This window comes from Pinus tabuliformis, chromosome 8 (genome assembly GCF_031772625.1).
Source record: "Pinus tabuliformis cultivar Carrire ecotype Pingquan chromosome 8, CPIR1, whole genome shotgun sequence".
Classification (NCBI taxonomy): Eukaryota; Viridiplantae; Streptophyta; class Pinopsida; order Pinales; family Pinaceae; genus Pinus; species Pinus tabuliformis.
This window is the reverse complement of record NC_142294.1, coordinates 904,009,536-904,030,089: the sequence shown is the minus strand read 5'-3', so window position 1 is coordinate 904,030,089 and position 20,554 is coordinate 904,009,536. Positions and strand designations below refer to the sequence as shown.

Here is a 20,554-nt window from a genome sequence, read left to right as displayed (position 1 = left end):
TGTTTTTTGTTGAAGGATATGCTGGAGACTGTTGTGGTCTGTTCGAATAGAAATCTTACTTCCCAAAAGATATTGCCTCCACTTAGCTAGTGCGTGCATGATAGCGAGCATTTCTTTGTTGTATGTGGATTTGAGGTGTTCTCTTTTGTTGAGCTTCCTACTTTCAAAAGTTATTGGATGTCCTTGTTGCATTAATACTGCACCTATACCGACTCCGGAAGCATCACACTCAATGATAAATGGTTTAGAAAAATCTGGTGTTGCTAATACGGGAGCATTAGACATAATTTCCTTTAATTTTTCAAAACACCTTCCTGCTTCCTCATCCCATAGAAACGAATTCTTCTTTAAAAGATTTGTTAGAGGTGCAGTTATATGTGCATAGTTTTTAATAAATCTTCGGTAATATCCAGTCAAACCTAAGAACCCTCTTAACTTGGATATATTAGCATGTTTGGTCCATTCTTTTATAGCTTTGATTTTGTTAGGGTCCACCTTTATGCCTTCACGGGATATAATGTGTTCAAGGTATTCTACTTCTTCCTTTCTGAAGGTGCATTTGGATTTTTTTTGCGTAAAATTGGTGTTCTTTAAGTAGTGTAAGAACTTTGTCCAAATGTTGCAAGTGCTCTTTCCAAGTTTTACTGTAAATTAGAATATCGTCAAAAAATACTAATACAAACTTTCTAAGATGTGGGCGAAATAATTTGTTCATAGTTGCTTGAAACATTGCTGGTGCATTGGTTAATCCAAATGGCATTACTTTAAATTCATAGTGACCTTCGTGTGTTCGGAATGCCGTTTTTGGTATGTCCTCTAATCTGATTCTAATTTGATAGTAGCCTGATCTTAAGTCCAATTTTGAGAAATACTTTGCGCCATGTAACTCATCCAACATTTCGTCGATAAAGGGGATTGGGAACTTGTTTTTGATTGTTATTTTGTTTAATCATCTATAATCAATGGATAGCCTGAATGAACCATCTTTCTTCCTTACCAACACCACTGGAGCAGCGTAAGGACTTTTACTTTTCGAGATGATCCCACACTTTAAGAGATCTTGGATTAATCTCTCGATTTCTGTTTTTTGGTGATGTGGATATCGGTATGGCTTGATGTTGACAGGGTCTGATCCTGCCTTGACTTCTATTGTCTGCTCAATTTCCCTATTAGGCGGCATCTTCATAGGTAGGTCTTGAAATACTTTTTCATGCTTCCGAATTAGAGCTTGTACCTCTGGTGATTCTTCATTGGTCATATTTGCAGATAACATTTCTAACTGATGACATTGTACTACATAAGCGGGTGCTCCTTTTTGAATCATCTTCATCATTTGAGATGATGATACAATTTGATTTTCTGGCGCTTGGAATCCGTGTAATTTGTACTTCTGACCTCCCCATTTGAATTTTATAAATTGTACTTGGTGGTTGGCGGCATAAGTACCCAAAGTTCGTAACCACTGGATACCTAAGACTACATCAACTCCTCCTAACGGTACTGTGAAAAACAGAGACTCTAAACTGAAGTCTTGAATCTGCAATTTAACCTTATGGCATTTCCCCACCTTTTCAATCTTCTTACCGTCAACGACCATCACCTTCATGTTTGGTAAGGGAAATGAAAAAATATTGAGTCTCTTTGCCACGGTTGCATCTAAAAAATTGTGTGTACTACCAGAGTTGATGAGAACCACCACGTTGTTCTTCTTTATGTGTCCTTTTAACTTTAAAGTCTGAGGTTGTGATATACCAGTGAAGTGGAACTTCTTGATAAAACATAATTATTTGTATAAATATTTTATTAAAAAGATGAATTGACAGATCATGAATGATTACAATGGGGTTCCTGGCTTATATATCGCCATGGCACCCTTTGGGGAAAGGGCAGGATCTTATGATCATGCCCTTTCGTCTAATTTAATCTAAAATTAAATAATAAACTTAAAACTAATTAATTTTTACATAACAAAAACCTTTTTTTTTGAAAAAGAAAAAGGAAGAAACAATTTATAACTGTGTAGAACCTGTTTTGTAACAAATTCAAGAATTAGTTTGAAACTAATTTTGGGACAGTTAGTCAGTCAGGCTGGAAGGGGAAATAAAATTCTGAAAATGACATTTTGAGGGGTTTCAAAGTTTTTGGAGTTTTGAAGTCATGAAGATAATGTAATGGGTGAAGCTCTCTGAAATTGAAGAATTCAAATCAGTTTGATTCCAGTTCTTGGGATATAGCAGAAATGTCTTCCTTCTCTATGTTTTCATTATTGCATTAATGTTTTTCTTCTGCTGGTGTGTGTAATGAAGCTGCTATCTTCTTTTAATTAACAAATTTACTAATATTGTGAACATAGCAAATAGTACCTATGGATTTTATTTAAAGAAGCCTTTAAAAAGCGCTCCACTACGCTGGAAATTCACCCACCATTCTCTTTCTTTCATTATTCAGTCTGCAGAGCTTAAGCCCAGATTCTTAATTGCTGGAGCCATAAAAGTTTTGTCTTGTTTTTCTTCCAACCCTCTCTCTAATATAAAACCCTGTAAGCCTCAGTTATCTTGGCTAGTTTGATTTTAAGGCTAAGATTCAGAATTAGATCATTGGCTGCAAGGTTTCATGGCCTATCCCTCCGACCACTTATTTTAAAAGTTGTTTTTCATTCAATCTTGGCATGTCCTGAGCACTGGTTCGCTGCAGGAAGGAACTGTCTTGGGGGTGACAACAGGAGCATTAACCAATATTATGAACCTTTATGCACTTATGCTTAAATTTTATGACAGCAGTAAGCTAAATTCAACGAGGGCACTTAGAATGCAATAAATGAAATGCTAGGAGTGCAAAAATGCAAATGAGGCAGCCCAAATAAAACCACTTTGCCAACACAAGACTGTAAGCAATGATGTAAGGGAAATAAGAGATGAGTGCTTGATGAGCTTATGATCTTTTTCCAATATCACTGTTATGTATGATCAGACCTTTTTATGCTTTTTTAAAGTTTAAACAATATGACAGTCATCAAAGGTCATGAAATAAGTCAAGCAATTATTACTCAATTGATGCAATGGCTTGTTAATGTATTTAGATGACTTGTTGATTAGATTTATGCCACTTAGATGAGTTATATACCACTGTAAACAAAGTGATCAGAGGCTGCTAGTAAAACAGACATGAAATGAGGGTTTGAGGAGGCAAACCAATAGTTCTTTAGGCCTTCAATTGTTGAAATTTGATGACTAAAAAAAAATTTCTTACAATCCCAATCCGGTTTTAATTTCACCTTATCACTCCCATTCAGTTAAATGCCCTTTCCCATAAACATACATTCAAAATATAGAATACTGGAAATGAAATTTTCAGATTAAAACACATGGGACTGTCAACACATGCTGAACATAAATATGGACATAACCAGACCAGCAACACACATAAAAATACACACAGATTTTTGGTCAAGTTAGACCCAGGGAAAACCCTTTCAATCTTCTTCAGGGAAAACTTGTTAGAGTGCTCTTCAAATTTATTTATATTTCAAGTTCAGGAAAAATACATTTGTAGACAAAACAAAACAGAAAAATACAACTTATCTCTTCAGCCCAAAAATTCTTGAAAACCGTGCCGACTTTGCCTCGATTTCCATGCCCACTTGAAGTTGAAAACATGTACTGTACGGATACGATTGTACGGACTCCACACGCATTGTGTGGATTTCTGTACCGCTGCACGGACTTTACAGATTTTTCTTTTCATTTTTTTTTCAAAACTTCTCTCGAACGGTGTGCATTTCACGACATTCAATTTTGTTTGTACTGTACCTTCCACTGTCTTCTTTGCCTTGATTTCCATGCCCAACTTTGCCCATAAATCACTCCTTCAGCTTGCTGCAACAAATTTCTCTTTCAGAACTCTTCTCCAGCTCTCAGCCTCCTTTCTCCAATATGTTCATGAAGAATGAATGTAGTCTCACTTTTCTTTTCCCCCTTTTGTTTCCCTAAATGACTTTTGGGCAACCCTAAGATGTAATGGTTCAGATTCATTTAGATCAAGGGATGAGAATAAATGTGCATTTAATTCTCACTTTTTATTTTTAAACTCATCCATTAAATAAAGTACCCACATTGTACTTTATGTCAAAAGTTACTTTTCACTTTATAATTTAACATTGACTTTACCTCCTATAAAGTCACTTTCACTTTATAATTTAACATTGACTTTACCTCCTATAAAGTCACTTTCACTTTATAAAGTCACACTTAGGAAAATAATTATTTTGGACACTTTTCTCTAGGTAGAAACTAACCCATGGGAAACCACTTATCCAAGGTACATTAAAAATCAATATGAAAATGGCTAGTTTGCTTGCTCAAAATTCTTCCAATGAAGTGATCTCCTGCAACCATAATTGTTAGCTCAAAATATCATGAAAATTCCTGCAACCACAAAGTATTAGAGGCAAAAAATCAAATGATAACCCAAGTAATGAATGAAATGAGGCAAAGAGGGCTATATTAGGCTAGCGATGCGGGCTAGAAGCCCATGAAAGGGCAACGACTAAAGGATAAGGCCAATAGGCCTGCTGTCAAGGCCTAGAAGGCGCTGCGTCCCGTAGGGCAAACCTCCAAGACGCTGTCGCTAAGAGAAGAAAGGTCGAGAGGCTTGCGACCAAGGGAGAGAAGGTTGTTGAGAGGCAATGAAGGAGGAGAAAGGCTCTCGAAGGGGGAGAAAAGGTCGAGAAAGGGCTGCAACCAAGGCTAGCAACTGTTAAGGGCTGACGACAAGGGTTTCAAGGGCTACGACAAGGATTTCAAGGCAAAAATAGGCCGGCGGCTTACCAAGGGAGGAAGAGGAGCTGCGACTAGGGTGAATGAGGGCTATGCTAGGCCTAGAAGGCCTAACAAAAATTGGAACCCTTGCAAAAAATCAAATTTTGATTCAGATCATCAAAAATTGCCACAAAACGCCATGAAATTTGCTCTAAGAGCTAGCGACTTCCTCTTTTGCTTGAGCGTTGATCCTAGAGGGTAGCCGGAGGCTAGATCTTGCCTTCCTAGGCCTAGATCAGCCTCAAAACCCCAACAATTTCCTTCAAGAAGGCTGGATGTCTCACTTGGGTGAGATATACTCTCACAAAATTTGAGATGGCTTGAGAATTCACCTCCATGAATGAAATCAAATTTCCCAAAACCCCAATGTATACAAATTTTAAAATAAACCCAAAACCCCAACTACTGCAAACAAGGGTTAGAAATAAATTACAAAATTATTTTACAAAAAATTATATACAAAATATTCACAAATATACAATGCTTGTAAAATATTTGTTTTGAGAAATAAATTATGAATAATGGCAATGGATAAATGTATTTTTCGAAAGTTAGAATATTGGCCACACCCTTTTGCAAAGTTAGAATACCATATAAAAATTCCTAGAGCCCAAACAAGGTCGGCTCCTTCCCACAGTCTGTGAACTTGGAGCCCAAGGGCTAGTGTACCTACAAATCTCTATAATTTTTCTCAAACCAAATCGTTAGATCATATGATGAATCAGATCACCTAAGATAAAACTTAATTTTTACCAATAGAATGTCCTATCATTGACAAATGAAATAAGAATTTATATAACAGTGAAGCACAATATAGGATTAGCATATAACTAGCATGTACCACAAATCAGTGGAACAAGAACACCATGAACTGAATCCCAAAGTCTTTTTATTATGATATTAAAACATTCCTAGCAGAGTAATGGCTCAATACCAGCGTTACAAATTTACATCATCCAGAGATAGCCCAAAATCAGAATAACTTGAGAAGCAAAAATGGCTTCTATTTATAGAGAAATCCTTCCTAGTGGAAAGTAATGGCCAGTTGGCTTGATCTCTGTCAAAATAATCTTGACTGTTGATAATATTTTGATCATCTTTTAATCTATGCCGTCGAAAATATTTATTTTGAGGAAAATTTCGAATTTCACTTAAAACCCATTTTTATTAATCCAAAATTAATATTTTGGATTAATTTCCTCAAAAAATTGACTTTGACTTTACCACCAAGGTCCAAGGGCTTAACTTTTCTTAAAATATTATTTTGGAAGGAGCTCCAACCGAGAAAGATACAAATTGGAAATAGTATTACAACTTCTAAATGGTTTGACTATGCAAGACAACTCTATGAGCAGGATCCCAAGGTTGACCCTCCCCCCTTGGTCAACACTGATACTGAACTCTTCACGGTGCAAGAGGTAGAGATAGGTATCAAGAAGTTGGGTGTTGGAAAAGCAAAAGACTTCGCTGAACTCCAAGAAAAATAACTAAAGTGGGGCTCAAAGATCCTTGCACCTCACCAGAGAGCCTTATGACAGATTTGTTGTTAGAGAGTGTTGAAGATGTCATGCTTGTGCTAGCTGAGTTTCATTCATCATGCATAGAAACAGGGTGCACCATCATGAGTGATGGATGGACGGATCAGAGGAATAGAACTTTAATAAATTTCCTTGTATCTTGTCCCGCAGGCACAATGTTTCTCAAATCAGTGGATGCTTCAGACAAGGTTAAGACTACCCAACTTATTTGTGAAATGATGGAGGAAGTCGTTCAAGAAGTGGGAGAAGAACATGTTGTACAAATTGTCACCGATAATGCAGCTAATTATATGGCTGCTGGTAGACTTTTTGAGATTAGGCACCCCCCTATTTTTTGGACCTCTTGTGTTGCGCATTGCATAGATTTAATGCTTGAGGACATTGTTAAGCTTCATTGGATACATGAGGCTGTGGAGAAGGAAAAATCCATAACCAAATACCTATACAACCACACTATTGTCCTAAACACGATGAGAAAATACATTGAAGGTAAAGAAATTGTTCGACCTGCAGTGACTAGATTTGCAACAAATTTCATATCTTTGCAATCTATGGTTGAGCAAGTCATAAATCTGAAGAGGATGTTCTTGGGACCTGAGTGGATGGCATCTAAACATTCCAAGAACCTTGAAGGCATTGAAATTGTTGCACTTGTGTTTAATGATGGTTTCTGGAAAGATGCCGAAAAGATTATTGCTGTGACAGAGTCCCTTGTTAGAGTTCTCAGGTACTTCAAGTCTTTTAACTTTTTCATTTTTTAAAATTCATTTCAAGCTTCTTTTTATTTACAATGTTTCATATTTCTTTAAATTTGAATGCTTGAACTTTCAGAATGGTTGATGGTGACAAACCCGTTATGAGTTACATTTATGAGGCGATGGATCTCGCAAAGGAGACCATCAAAAGAAGATATGGGGATGATGAGACAAAGTATATGCCTCTTTGGGACATTATAGATGCACGTTGGGATAGGCAATTGCATTCCCCCTTACATGCTACTGGGTACTTTTTAAACCCACAATATTTTTATGACAAGAGCAAATTTAATGAGGATGGGGAGTTGGCAGAGGACTTATGACATGCATGGAAAGGTGCTTCCCTGATCCAGAATTTCAAAGTCGTGTCTTTTCCCAACTACAAGCTTATAGGGTGCCATCTAAATTGTTTGCCTATACCAGTGCTATAATAGAAAGGTCTAAGATGTTGCCAGGTACCCAGCTTGAAAGCTTCATCAATTCATTAAATTTGTTTAAACTTTATTTTGTATGTTAAATGTTTTATTAAATTTTCTTGTCTTTTTAAGTTTTTACTATTTAGTACTTCTAGTCACAAACCCTTGCCACTTGCTAGGTCTTTGGTGGCAAAACTTTGGTAGTGATACGCCAGATTTGAAGAGATTTTCCATTCGAATCTTAAACCAGGAATGCAGTGCTTCAGGTTGTGAGCGCAACTAGAGCATGTTTGAGAAAATACATTATAAGAAGCGCAACTGATTGACACAAAAACGATTAAATGACTTCACAACAAACAAATACTAGGTGAGACTCGAGAGCTTGAATTTGAAGGTTTCATAATCTACTTCGTACTTTAAAGTTCAAACTTCAAACTTCAAAGTGTAACTTTAATTCACATTTCAATGTCTCATGATAATGACAGGTTTGGATCATTCACCAATCGACCTTGAAGAGATAGATTTGCAAACTACAAATGCGGCAGACTGGGTCCAATTAGAGGAGGCTCCTCTTTTAAGCCTTCATGACTTGGAGAACTTTGAGAGTCAAGCAAGCAAAGGAGTGGGAGGAATCACTTCTAGTTCTCACTCTTAAGAGTCTTAGACTCTTAGTTACTAATTTTTTTCTGATTAGTATGCAGTTTTTTGTAAACTTTTAGAAGCAAATGCTTCTGGTTCTATGTAGTCACTAGTTAGGAGTCAAGACTCAGTACTTTGGATCATGTTTGGACTCATAACATATATGAGATACTTATTCATTCATGATATTTTGGACATCTATTGATATTATGCATTGTTTGGACATGCCTTTACCGAATATTAATGAAAAATGTTTTTTTTTTTAATTCAATATATGTGTATATTTTTATTTAATGAATTCACCGATTTTTTCCCGATCCGATTAAAATTCTTCGCTCTTTTGCCTCGCCGATTTATTGTCGATTCCGAGTCTGATAACATTGTTTCAAAATTGCACTTTTCAGCCTGCCTACACTTTCTGCAATTTCGCACGTGTGGATAGATTAATCATTGAGATGGCCTTCTTTCTCCTTCGCTTGATGTGCTTCCTCTTCCTTAGGATTTCGGCCTGCAAACTTGATTGTGTTGACACCATATTTCATCTTCCAAAGCTGACTACAATGATGCCTTAACTTTTCGCACGTGTGGGAGATGTTGCCCTAAAACAGTCCTTGAAATTTCAGTCTTTCTCCTTTTTATGTTGTCCTCCTTTTTGCTTAGTTACAAGGCTTCCTTCTTCCTTGTGGTTAAACTTGTTTTTTGCTTCGACAAACTTGGATACTTCCTCCTTTGATGAGGTCGAGATTTATCTTATATATAGGCTTCCCATGGTGGTCGAATAGCCCTTATGAGGGCAACTTCCCTTCTAGCAAACCAACTTGATCATGGAGGGTCTTTATGACTTAAATTGACTTACATAAATTTTCTTTACGTGATACAAAGTGCCAATGGGGTCTTTCAAATATGACAATGACTCAATTGACTTCTTGACTCAATGACAAAAACTAGAAGCACTCAATAGGTGCTTGATCTACAAATAAAATGATCTTGAGCATGAAACCCATACTACAAAAATAATAATAATATTTTTCTTCCTTTTTACAATATACAAGAATTAAGAGTACATTTCATATTTATGAAGACCGAACCTAGTTACCTATTTCAACACTTCCTCTTAACTAGGGAGGTATTCATAATCCATACAAGGTACTTGAACATTCTCATACTAAAGAATTTTCATAAGAAGAGTCAGATTGGTAAGCCATCTCATAAGCTATTTATTCAGCTCATATCAGTGCATCTCATCATATCAACCTACATTGTAACACATTACAAAAATTTTCAACAACATCATACAACAAGGGCTCCCCACAGATTGGACAACTAGTCTGGCAATACCTCTTTTCAAGAGCGGTGACGTCAATAATCCCTCCAATTATAGGACAATCATGATAAACCCTTTGTTTGCAAAGCTATTTGGAAGCATGCTAGAAAAGAAAATTAGCAAGCAGGTTTTAGACCTAAACATTCCATAGTTGATCATTATATAACTTTAAGGCACATCATTGAAAAAGTTTGGGAGAAAAAGGAAGAAGTCTTTTGTTGCTTTGTTGATTTCAAAAAAGTGTTTGACACGGTTCCGAGGGATAAGCTTTGGCACAGGATGGAGGAACTTGGGGTTCCTAAACATTTGAGAGCAGTTGTGCATAGGTTGCATGAAGAGCTGAAAGTCTAAATTAGAACTTTAGCAGACATTTTTGAAAGTTTTAGAAGCGATATCAGAGTCAAGCAAGGTGGCCTACCCTTTTTGGTTTATATATCGACCAGCTTGAGGAGTGGTTAAAAAGGGGGTGATGGTATCTATTTAGGCAAGTTTGTTATAAGGATTCTTTTGTATGCATATGACCTTGTTCTGATTGCTAAATCGGCTCTTAGTTTGCAAGAGCACTTACTATCCCTTGAGCATTTTTGTAGAAGTGTGGGGATGCAAGTCAATATCAACGAAACGAAAGTAGTGGTTTTCTCTAAAAAAAGAAAACATAACCAACATAAGTTCTACTTTGAAGGCAACATTCTGTAAGAAGTTACGGATTACAAATACCTCAGAATTGACTTCAACAAAAAATTAAGTTGGGATGGTTGTAGAAAGAAAAAAACTTTGGGGGGTTGGAAAGCATTTTATGCTTTTCAAAATAGGTGTAGAGAGGCAGAGTTATGGGACTGGAAAACCACTCAAACTCTTTTTGGGCTTCTAGTGATTCCGATGATTCTCTATGGTTGTGAACTATGGGCCAACAGTACATCTGACATGCAGTGGAGACAAATTGAGAAAATTCAGAAGCGTTTGATTACAAACAAATTCAAGATTAAAAGTGCAGTTCCTTATGCTATCTTGTTAAGTGAAATAGGGGCTGCTCCTATTGAAGCAATTGCTATGGTGCGAGTGATAAGGTATTTAAAAAAAATTGAGAAAATGGAAGAGGGTAGATGGCCTAAGGTTGTCTTTCATGACAGATTGTGCAAAAAAAAAACTTGGATGCAGCAAAATAGCAAATGGTTTAGTAAATGGGGTATTTTCTTGAACACGTGTCCCATAAACAACAAAGAGATAAAAGATTTTGTTATGGATAAGTTCCACTGTAACTAGGGCACATTCTCAGCTACAGAAGGACGAAATTACAGTTAGGTCAAGAAGGTGAATCAAGGGTCAAAGAAGTTTGGAGATGCAAGCCGAACAGTCAAAGAAAGGAAGCCTACCGAAGTGAAGGAGAGGAGTCTCAAACATCCTCAAATCTGCCACACGTGCGAAGTACAGGAGGTCGGAAGTTGCAGGTGAGGAAGGCCGAAGTTATAGTCAATATTGCAGGTCGAGATTCTTGGTCAAAGAAGAAAGAGAAGGTTGCTATAAGGTGAGTGTGATGTGGGTTGAGAAATTACTTCAAAGAGAAATTTGGACTTGGTCTTGGAGGGTCTTGGTCAAGGGTCATAGGTCTTGGAATTCATCAACTGAAGTTCTATAAGAAGAGAAGAATTCTAGTGGGTTTTTCCTCTCAGTTGGAGAGGTTTTGGCCCTAGCTGATTGCCTATATCTTGTGTCCTCTTGTCTCATTGTTTCTTATGGTTTGGTAGTTGTTTGATGATAAGAACACAATAAATATGGTAGCTACAGAAGGATGAAATTATAGTCAGGTCAATAAGGTGAATCAAGGGTCAAAGAAGTCTGGAAATGCAAGCCGAATAGTCAAAGAAAGGAAGCCTGCCCAAGCGAAGGAGAGAAGTCTCAAACATCCTCGAATCTGCCACATGTGTGAAGTATAGGAGGCCGAAAGTTGCAGGTGAGGAACACTGAAGTAACAAGCAGTATTGCAAGTCGATATTCTTGGTCAAAGAAGAAAGAGAAGGTTTCTATAAGGCGAGTGTGATGTAGGTTGAGAAATTACTTCAAAGAGAAATTTGGACTTGGTCTTGGAGGGTCTTGGTCAAGGGTCATAGGTCTTGGAATTCATCAATTGAAGTTCTATAAGAAGAGAAGAATTCTAGTGGGTTTTTCCTCTCAGTTGGAGAGGTTTTGGCCTTGTCTCATTGTTTCTTATGGTTTGGTAGTTGTTTGATGATAAGAATACAATAATAATTAAGTTGAAGAATAATCTAATCAAGTTAAGTAAAAATACATCACAAGCAATTATCATGAAAAGAGAATTCACCCAACTTGTTGCCCCTTGATTTCTCTACCCGAATATTTGTGTTTAGAAACACACATATTTCGTTGCGGTTAAAGAACCTCCTAGGATGAAATTCGTCGCCAAAATCAAAGGCTTACCTAGGTGTTGTTACAAAATAAACGGTCATACTAGCATCATTTACAACATAACTTGCAGAATTTGGGTTCACAATGATATAACAATTGGTTGGCTGATGATTTTGATGCTTGAAAAATTTTGTACGCTGCTTCCTCGGACTTGTGACAAAATGGGTACAACAAGACCTTTAAGAAATCTTCTTCCATTTTCCCAAGATTTGAGTTTGGAGGAAAGGTAAAACGCATGACCTCGCAGTTCTCTTGCGTGGCCAAGTCCCTTGTAGGAACAAAGACATGTGGCTTGTTTTGAAGAACTAGGTGGAGATCGCTAATTAAGTCTTAGCTTCTCCACCTAAGTCTTCTTGCAACCACCTCAAGTCCTTACCAAGTTAAAGGAATTGAGAGGAAGTAACACCCTAGAATAGGCATTAATAAAATTAACCAAGACCACTTTACTTCACACACTCACCTACAACTTTGGTTCACCTTGCATGTAATTGGTTATCATTTAAGTTCTTTCTCAAATACATACAAGTTGGATTGTGAGCATCTACATTTACTTGCAAGCATTTTACTTGTTTATTTCATTTACATGCTCATATTAAATTTCCTTTGATGACATTATATCATATTTGAGCAATTTCACTTTCAAGTACAAGTTTTGTTCACTTGCAAGCTCTATTTCTATTTAGTTTCTCATATTTCAAAGTTGTATATAATCTCTTGCTATTGTAGTCTTGATATGATCCACTAACACTTGTTTTGTAGCTTCTCTATTCTATTGTACTTGTGTATTTTGAGAGTATTTCCGTTTTCGCAAGTATTATCATTTACCTTTGAGCATACTTTCTATTATTTCTTGCAAGTTTATATTTATTGGCACTGGTCTACTTAATTTGCCTTGCAGGATATCTTGTTGAATCTTTTGGATCTATTTATGTTGTCGATAGTTATTTGTACTTGCTAATCAATTTCATTGCTTTTCAAGTTATATTTCAAGTTATTTGAATGTTGAATGCCTAATTGGTTTACTATCTCCTAGAACTTGTTAGATTTAACAAGCCTTCCTTAGAAATCTTCCTTGTGGTTCACCCCACTTGGCTTAGCTAGGAGAGAGCCTAGACGGAGAGAGTTGGGATTAGGTGACAGCCCCTTCTCTGAGCGTTGCCTCAAAGAACACACCTTGAGGGGTTGAGGATTTTTCCCACAAGTCTTGGGTGTGCAATTTGTGAAGACAAGCACCAATGCAAATTTCAAGGCAGTTTGGGCTGTATTTATTACAAAGAATACGCACAGAATTTGAAGGGCAGTGCTGCACATATTTCAAGATAGCCAACACGAATTTCTGTCAGTTGGGTGTGATTTTCAAGGCTGCTGAGTGAGATTTTAGAGGGAGCTGTGTACATATTTCGAGGGACTAACAGAGAGTTAATTGGCATGAATTTTTGAGCTAGAAGAGCACAGAAATTGAGGCAGTCAGTTAGGAAATTAAAAGAGAAACTACAACACATTCTCTCATTTAATACTGTAAATTTCTCTGATACAAAATAAAAATATCTCTCACTGGTTTTCCCTTTGGGGATTTTCCATGGTCTTTGGACCAAAAATCACTGTGTTAATTTTGTATGACTGTTGCATTTATTCTCAGTGAAAGTGAGAGTAGAGTAGGCTTATGTGTTTCATGCTTTAGCAAATATTCATGCTTAAAATCAACAACATAAATCTATGTTTCGTTGGGCATTAAACTGATGTGATTTCTAAAATTGAAATCGGGCTGGGCCTACAAATTTTGTACAATTTTGACCCTCTTTGCTTGATTATGTTGACGCCATCTCCCTTATGGATTGACACTAGTCTTGGCCCTCCACCCACTTTATTTACAAAATCTATACTGCAACATAAGTTTATTTTTTATTTTATTTAACCTCAGAAAAAAACCCGTAATTCCATTCAGAATAAAATGAAAGTAATTACCCTCTGCATATACACTGTGATAGTGTATTCAAGTGTTTACCAGTCCTGTGGCATAACCATTTAGGAACATGCCATAGTAGCAATGTTGTTCAGTTAAAAGACCTGTATTATAACTACCACAAAAAAAAAATATTATACAGTTTTGTATTGCCAATTTGCTGGCTGTTGGCATAAACATGGAGAGTTCGACAAAAAATTCTACACATGCCAAGAGATCAGGATAAAAATACACATACAGATACTGTCGTAAACAGTCCCCCAAAAATGTCATGTGTTTTCTATCACCGAGAGCTTAAAAAAGGCAAAGTATATACATCAAAACTGTAAATTAGCCTGGCAAAATTTATGATGATTTTCTGGCGTGTCTTCAGCAAAATATACGGATTGTGTACAGGAGAAATAAAATATGACAACAAACAACTAGAAATCTGTAGAAATATTGTGGATCCTGGTGCAAACTGTCTCCGCTAGAAACATCTGTCTGCGAAGGAGACCTGAAAGGATGATGGAGGTACTTGAGAGTTTGTTCATTAACCTGCTCAGTTATTAACCAAATATCCTTTTCCAAAAGGAGACCATCCTTTGACAAGTTGTTAGCAGCTTGGTTCCTTTCCCTGTAAATGTGTGAGCATGCAAACATAGTGAAAGAATCAATAATGCATTTTATCTCCTCAAAATAGGCAATAAGAAAATGTTCCTGCATGCAATAATGTTGTTGAGCCAGTTTATGGATAGCAAAGAGTCCCCAAATATGTGAAGGTGAGTGCAACCCTTCTCTTTGGCAAAAAGAAGTAGGTTTTTGCAAGCGAGAAGTTCCACTTGATTTTTGGTCCCCGGATCCAAATCCATCTTAACTTTGAAACTGTGGTTGCAACATATGTTTTGCTGAAGCTAACTCTTCATTTCACCTTCGACCCATGTTGCATAGCTTTGGCAATCCTATTTTAAGGATAACCCCCATTCATTGGAGGAAAGGCGACCTAAAGTGAGAGAGGGAGCTACCATGGTGATAGTGGGTACCTCCTCCTCATTCCCAAGGGTTTTACTTGTGCTTTAGGTCTTTATCACAAGAAGTAAGAGTTTGGGTGGTAACATTGACAATGGACAACACATCTTAGTTCCCCTGGGGTTTGTTTTAGGGATTTACCACATAAAGTGCAGGTTTGGGAGGTAACAAACATATTTTGAGTTTATTGCTGCCCTAGTAGATCTTAGGATGAGGATATAAGACATCATTGTATATACCCTTCCATTTCTGTTTACCATTTTCGGCTCTCTTGTACATTTTCCCTCCTTAATATAAGACATTTTTTTTTCAAAAAAGGAGATCCATTTAATGTTTCTAAGATGTAGATCAAATTAGGATTATTGATCCCTGATTAAAGTCATCCTTATTCAAAATTATTTGGATTGGCTAGATGTGTACTTTACCAATAATCTAAAAGAGCTGAATGTTTGATATGTACAAGATTTCTGTTTATACTTTCAAAACAGAAACGATGGAAGTTCAGGCATTGTGATTCACATTTTCTAACCTTGACAAATGCCATTGCTTGTGCTTGGTGAACAGACAACCAAGCATGCTGATAAAATGCCCTTCATGTATGCACAGCCTATCTACTTGGATGCCCAGTACGTGGAGTGATTTTGGAGCCATTGCAAGCTGTGCAGATTGGCATACAAGGACAGGTATGGTGCAAGTATTGCATAAAGAGAACCAGCAATTCATTTTCCATGTTTGATTTGTCTTTTCATATCATGAGTGTTTGCTTCTCCTTCACATATGTACTTTATATAATCATCTTGATGTTGTCTATTTTGGGCAAATTATCTTGATGATGGATATATGTTTTTCACCCTATGTAAGCCTGTTGGAGGACTGGGCTACATGCTTGGACAGCATTGGAGGATCTATGACTATGACGAAGCTAACATAAAGATGCACATATGGATACCGAATAATAAAAGTACAAAGAATTGTTTTTGAGCTAATATTTTTCTATTGGGCCTTTTAATTAATTACATTAGTCGGAAATTTTTGATATGCATATCTGCTATCATGTGCTGATCCCTTGACTCTGCAGCACAACTTTACATATGGAAAGATGTGTGCAGTAAATGAGGAGGAACACCATGTAACAATGTAGACAAATGAGGCCAACTAGACCCCTATCTATACTGGTCAAGTAGTCCTTGTTTAGGTCAACCTAGTTATATACTGTAGGCTACCTTATGTAGAACATATTGTGGGCTTGCATAATGTAGAACTGCTGTGTTTAGGCCTGTACTGCACATCTATTCTCGAGTTATCATACATTTGCAGAATATTGTTTTTGTATTTTTGTATTTTTTTTTTCTGGTCCTCTGCAATACCTGAAGTTTAATTAAATCTTCTTCTTTTGGAGGGAGTGTGGTTTGTGAAGATTAGGTCTGTTTCATCATTCTTATTACCAAGGTTCTATCTAGTGGATGGCTTATGCCATATGGTTTGGCTCTTTTAATCATTTTATTTTAATTGCAAGGCTAATGGCTTTTTGCAGTGTTCGGTTATTGGATGGTTTATGGCTGGGCTCTTTTAATCCTTCTATTTTGAGTGCAAGTCTATTGGCTTTTTGCGTAGCATTCATTTTTGCAATTGTTTCTCAGTTTGTAGGTGAAATTTTCATCCCTTTATAGTTTTGAGTACTTGATTATTTGTAAGCGTATTTGCTTCCAAGATTTCTATTTGGTTATTACTCTTTAACATCTTCCATATGTTTAACATTGCTTCCTTTGCAAAATGATTTTATTTTATCATTTTGAGATGAAATACTTCATCATAGCTATTTTCAATTCGTCTGAAATTTTGAGGGGCTGTATTGTTTCCTTACTCTTCCACCATTTTATCGTAATCCTTTAAGGTGTAGGATGACTCTAGGTGATATGTCATGTGTAGGGATGTCACTGAATTGAAAGTAGAATTCTAATTTCAGTCAACCTTAAAAAGTTTCTCCACTCCTTTTTCATTAAATTGGAGAAAGGTTTCGTTCTTAGATTTGTTATGTTTGGGTTATTCATGCATGGTAGGAATTTCTCCAAATTTTATTGAAATATTCTTCTACAGTGTTTCAATTAATAGAAAAATATGTAGAAAGCATATATCAAAAATTGGTAGTAGATGGGCTGCCATTGGGACTCAAAATTGTGGTAATTAAACATATCCTCTAAATATTTAATAAATGGTTACGTCACAAAAAATTGACTCTAAAGCCATTATTGAACTAGTTCATGAATTTTTCAGTGATGCCCTTAAGGGCAGGCCAAGGTGAGAAACTACCAACCATTGAGCATTTAACATTGTAATTAAGAAATACCGAACAACTCACTAGGTCAAGCATTAGGTGCCACCATAGTGTAGATGGAGGTCTCTTGTTATCATTGCTTTTAGTGGCTCAATCAACATCTTTGAGAGTTTCATATAGTAACAAGGGGGGCCCATCTTGTTTGTGTCTCATTGTGGTTGTGCACCTTTTAGATGGAAAGTAGGATACACACGAACTTATCATTGTTGAGGGGTCTTTGTAGCTTGTCTTTATGTCCCCATGGTTCATGGTGTCTTTCCTCTTTGTAAACTTGGCCTACTTGGTCTTGACATGGGTGTCCCAACTTCCCAACACTTAACTAATTGGTTGTGGACAAGCTTGAGAGGGGTCCTGTTGTCACTCGGATTGTACAGACACTGTGACAACTGCTTAGGGCGAGGGTTGTCACTCTGATCCCCGCCCACTCTGTTCTAGCTGTCTCCCAACAACAGGCTATCCCTATGAAAATAAGAGGATGAAAGACAAGTTGGGAACTGACTTATCCAGGAGACACAGTTGAGTGGCCTAGCTACTTGGTTTAATTTAGCGAGACTTAAGGATTCGATTAGATTTAGAAATGAGACCAGTGCCTTATGGAGTCAAAATTCTTGCTTATTAAAAATCAAGCACAAGTAACCGGATGGAAAACCGCTGCTTAAATGATCAATTAACCTATATGAAATGCAAGTAGAAACTAGGTGTAATGCAAGGATTTTGGTTACTTTTAGATTATATGCCTAGTCTAAGACAGAACCTTCCTCTTAACTATTTTGAGACCAGTCTTTAGAGTAGGTTGTGGGATGGAAGCCAATGGGAAGCAAGAAAAGGCTTGATTAACGATACCTCCCCTGTGTTCCAACCACCCAGTGCCTTCGGCGTTGCAGACACTGTGGCTTTGACGATTGCAAGGTCATTGTGTTAACCACTAAAAAGGGGTTGAATCCCTCAAGCTAGATGGAAAAGGGTTGTCCTAGGAGTTTATCAACCAAGCTTATGCTTGGAGGTAAGTTGTTAGTGCAAATTAAGCCTAGAGTTCTTATGCAATGATTATGCATGAGGATCTTAGTTTAAGATTTGCTAAAATACTTTAAGTTATGATGATTCTTTAAAGACAAGAGTACTTATAAATCAAATGCGATCTTACAACCAAGAAAGTGCCAATTAACTTAGTGTCAATATCAAATCCATGAGATGCCAATCACTTAAGATATTTAATCAACAATCTTATGCCACGATTATGAGATGCTGACTTAGAATAGAAGCCTTCAAGTAAAGAATACTTAAGTGCCACAAGATCACAATTAGTTCAAAAATACTTAATTAGAACAAGTTATGCCAATAAGATCACAAATGCTCTTAACCAATATTCTTCAATGATCACCCAACAATGGAATGGCTATATTCACAAATTCACTTAAGAGATACAATTACGGATTAAGTGCTTGAGTGAGTGAATTTATTAAATGTGAGATTATGAGATCTTTGAAAAACTCACAATGAAACCACAAGTGTTAGATACTCCCACAATATCAATGCTAGCAACAAGGAACAATAGAGTGTAAAACCAAGAAAGCACTTATGTAATTTATATTCCAATATTCTCTTAATGAGGACTAAATGAATGGTACGACAACAGTAAGGAAATCACTCCAAATCAAGAATTTTTCCAAGCATATGAAACATAAGATGACCAATGAGTAGCCTAATGGCTCCCCAATGTAAATTTATGAGTTTCAGCCTACTTAAAGATGTAATGTTCAGAAAATATCAGATCTGAAACCACTTGTTACAACAGTGAAAACATTATAAAAAACACTATAGATATGCCCAAAACACTCTAGATATTGAAACGATTTTACCAATGAGCAATTATGTGTTTTTTAGGCCCTCTTAAGATGTGTATTCAGAAATACCAGATCTGATTATTCAGTTATGCAGTGATTTTCCAACAAGCAAATGATTAGACCTAGGCCTAATGAACAAAGCCCAAGTAGCCAAAACACAAGTAAAATTTGATCAAGGAATTTTTAGTGTGTTTAGGCTATTTAAATGAGATTTTAGGGCACTTATATCACTGTTACAAGGAATTTATCACAACTGTAGTAAAAAAGAGATGAAATGAGGGTTTAGAGAGCAAGCCCTAGGCCTAAGGCCTTGTAGATCACTTGCCCAAATTGCCCAACATTTTTCCAATGGAGATGCCACCTGAAAACACAAGTTTTGAGCCAATTTCTTCTTGAAAAGCACACCAAGATTCAGTCCATAAATTTCAGAGGCTAACCAAGGACAAAGGAGGGCAAGCTAGGGCTAGGAAGAGGGCCAAAGAAGAGAGGAAAAGACCGAACAGGTAGCGGCTAGGGCCAAGAGGCCAAGGAAAGCTTGAAAAGGGGCAGAAAAGAGGCCACATGAGGAGAGCGAAGGGAAGAGGAGGGAGAGAAAGCCCTAAAAGGGTTGCGGCTAAGCCCTAGAGGCCTTAGGGACCCACGACAAGCCCTCTAGGGCTGCCGTCTAGGGCTTAGGAGGGGGCTGAGGCCTTCTAGGCCCACAACTAGGGCAAAAATGGCCCTAAAACCTTGTGGCTAGGGCCAAAGAGGAGGCTGAGGTCCCTCAGGGTTTATGGCCAACCTCCTAGAGGCTAGAAATGATGATGTAGAGGGCTGGAAGGCTGACGCAAGGGCTAGAGAGGGAAACGATGGCCTTGGAGAGGCTAGATCTAGGCCTGGGAAGGCTGAAACTTGAAACCCCAGCTCTAAAAAAAATTTAATTTGCTTAAGATCTAAATTTTACTGCAAATTCTTCAATGTCTAGCCCTGCAAAATTTTTAGAGGCTAGATTTTACCCTCAAGAGCCTAGATCTTGCACTATTCCAACTGTTCTTGGTTGATCACACCTACAAAAATAAATTCACAAATGCCCAAAACCCCAATATATACAAAAATTCTCAAAAAACCCCAAGACTCCAATTAGAAAAAATAATTTACAAAATTATTATAAAATTATTTAAAAATGTACAAAAATACAAGGTCTTTTGAAAGAAATTTTCAGAAATATTTTTTTATAGATTTTTTTTTATAAATGGCTAAGTGTATTTCTAAGAATTAATGCAAGCTACAACCTTAGTGAAATTAAATAAACCATATAAATATTCGGAGTCCAAACAAGGTTAGCCTATGTCGATTGTTTGTAAACTTGGAGCCCAAGGATTGGGGAGCCTGCAAACACTATATATTTTCTTCAAAAAAGCTTGTTAGACATGGAAAATCAGATCACCTAAGATAAACCCAAAATCTACCAATAGAATGATCTTATCCCCATCTAATGGAAAACAAACTTTA

General features: G+C 36.9%; 1 protein-coding gene across 3 annotated transcripts in view; it reads left to right on the top strand.

The window, feature by feature from the left end:
* LOC149238467 (ATP-dependent zinc metalloprotease) overlaps window positions 1–20,554 on the top strand; it is a 216,115-nt gene that overhangs the window by 158,379 nt on the left and 37,182 nt on the right. For all 3 annotated transcript variants that reach the window (XM_089373041.1, XM_089373040.1, XM_089373038.1), the window contains one exon: window positions 15,491–15,567. In XM_089373041.1, coding sequence (XP_089229167.1) covers window positions 15,491–15,567 — 77 coding nt within the window. The remainder of the gene's footprint in view (window positions 1–15,490; window positions 15,568–20,554) is intronic.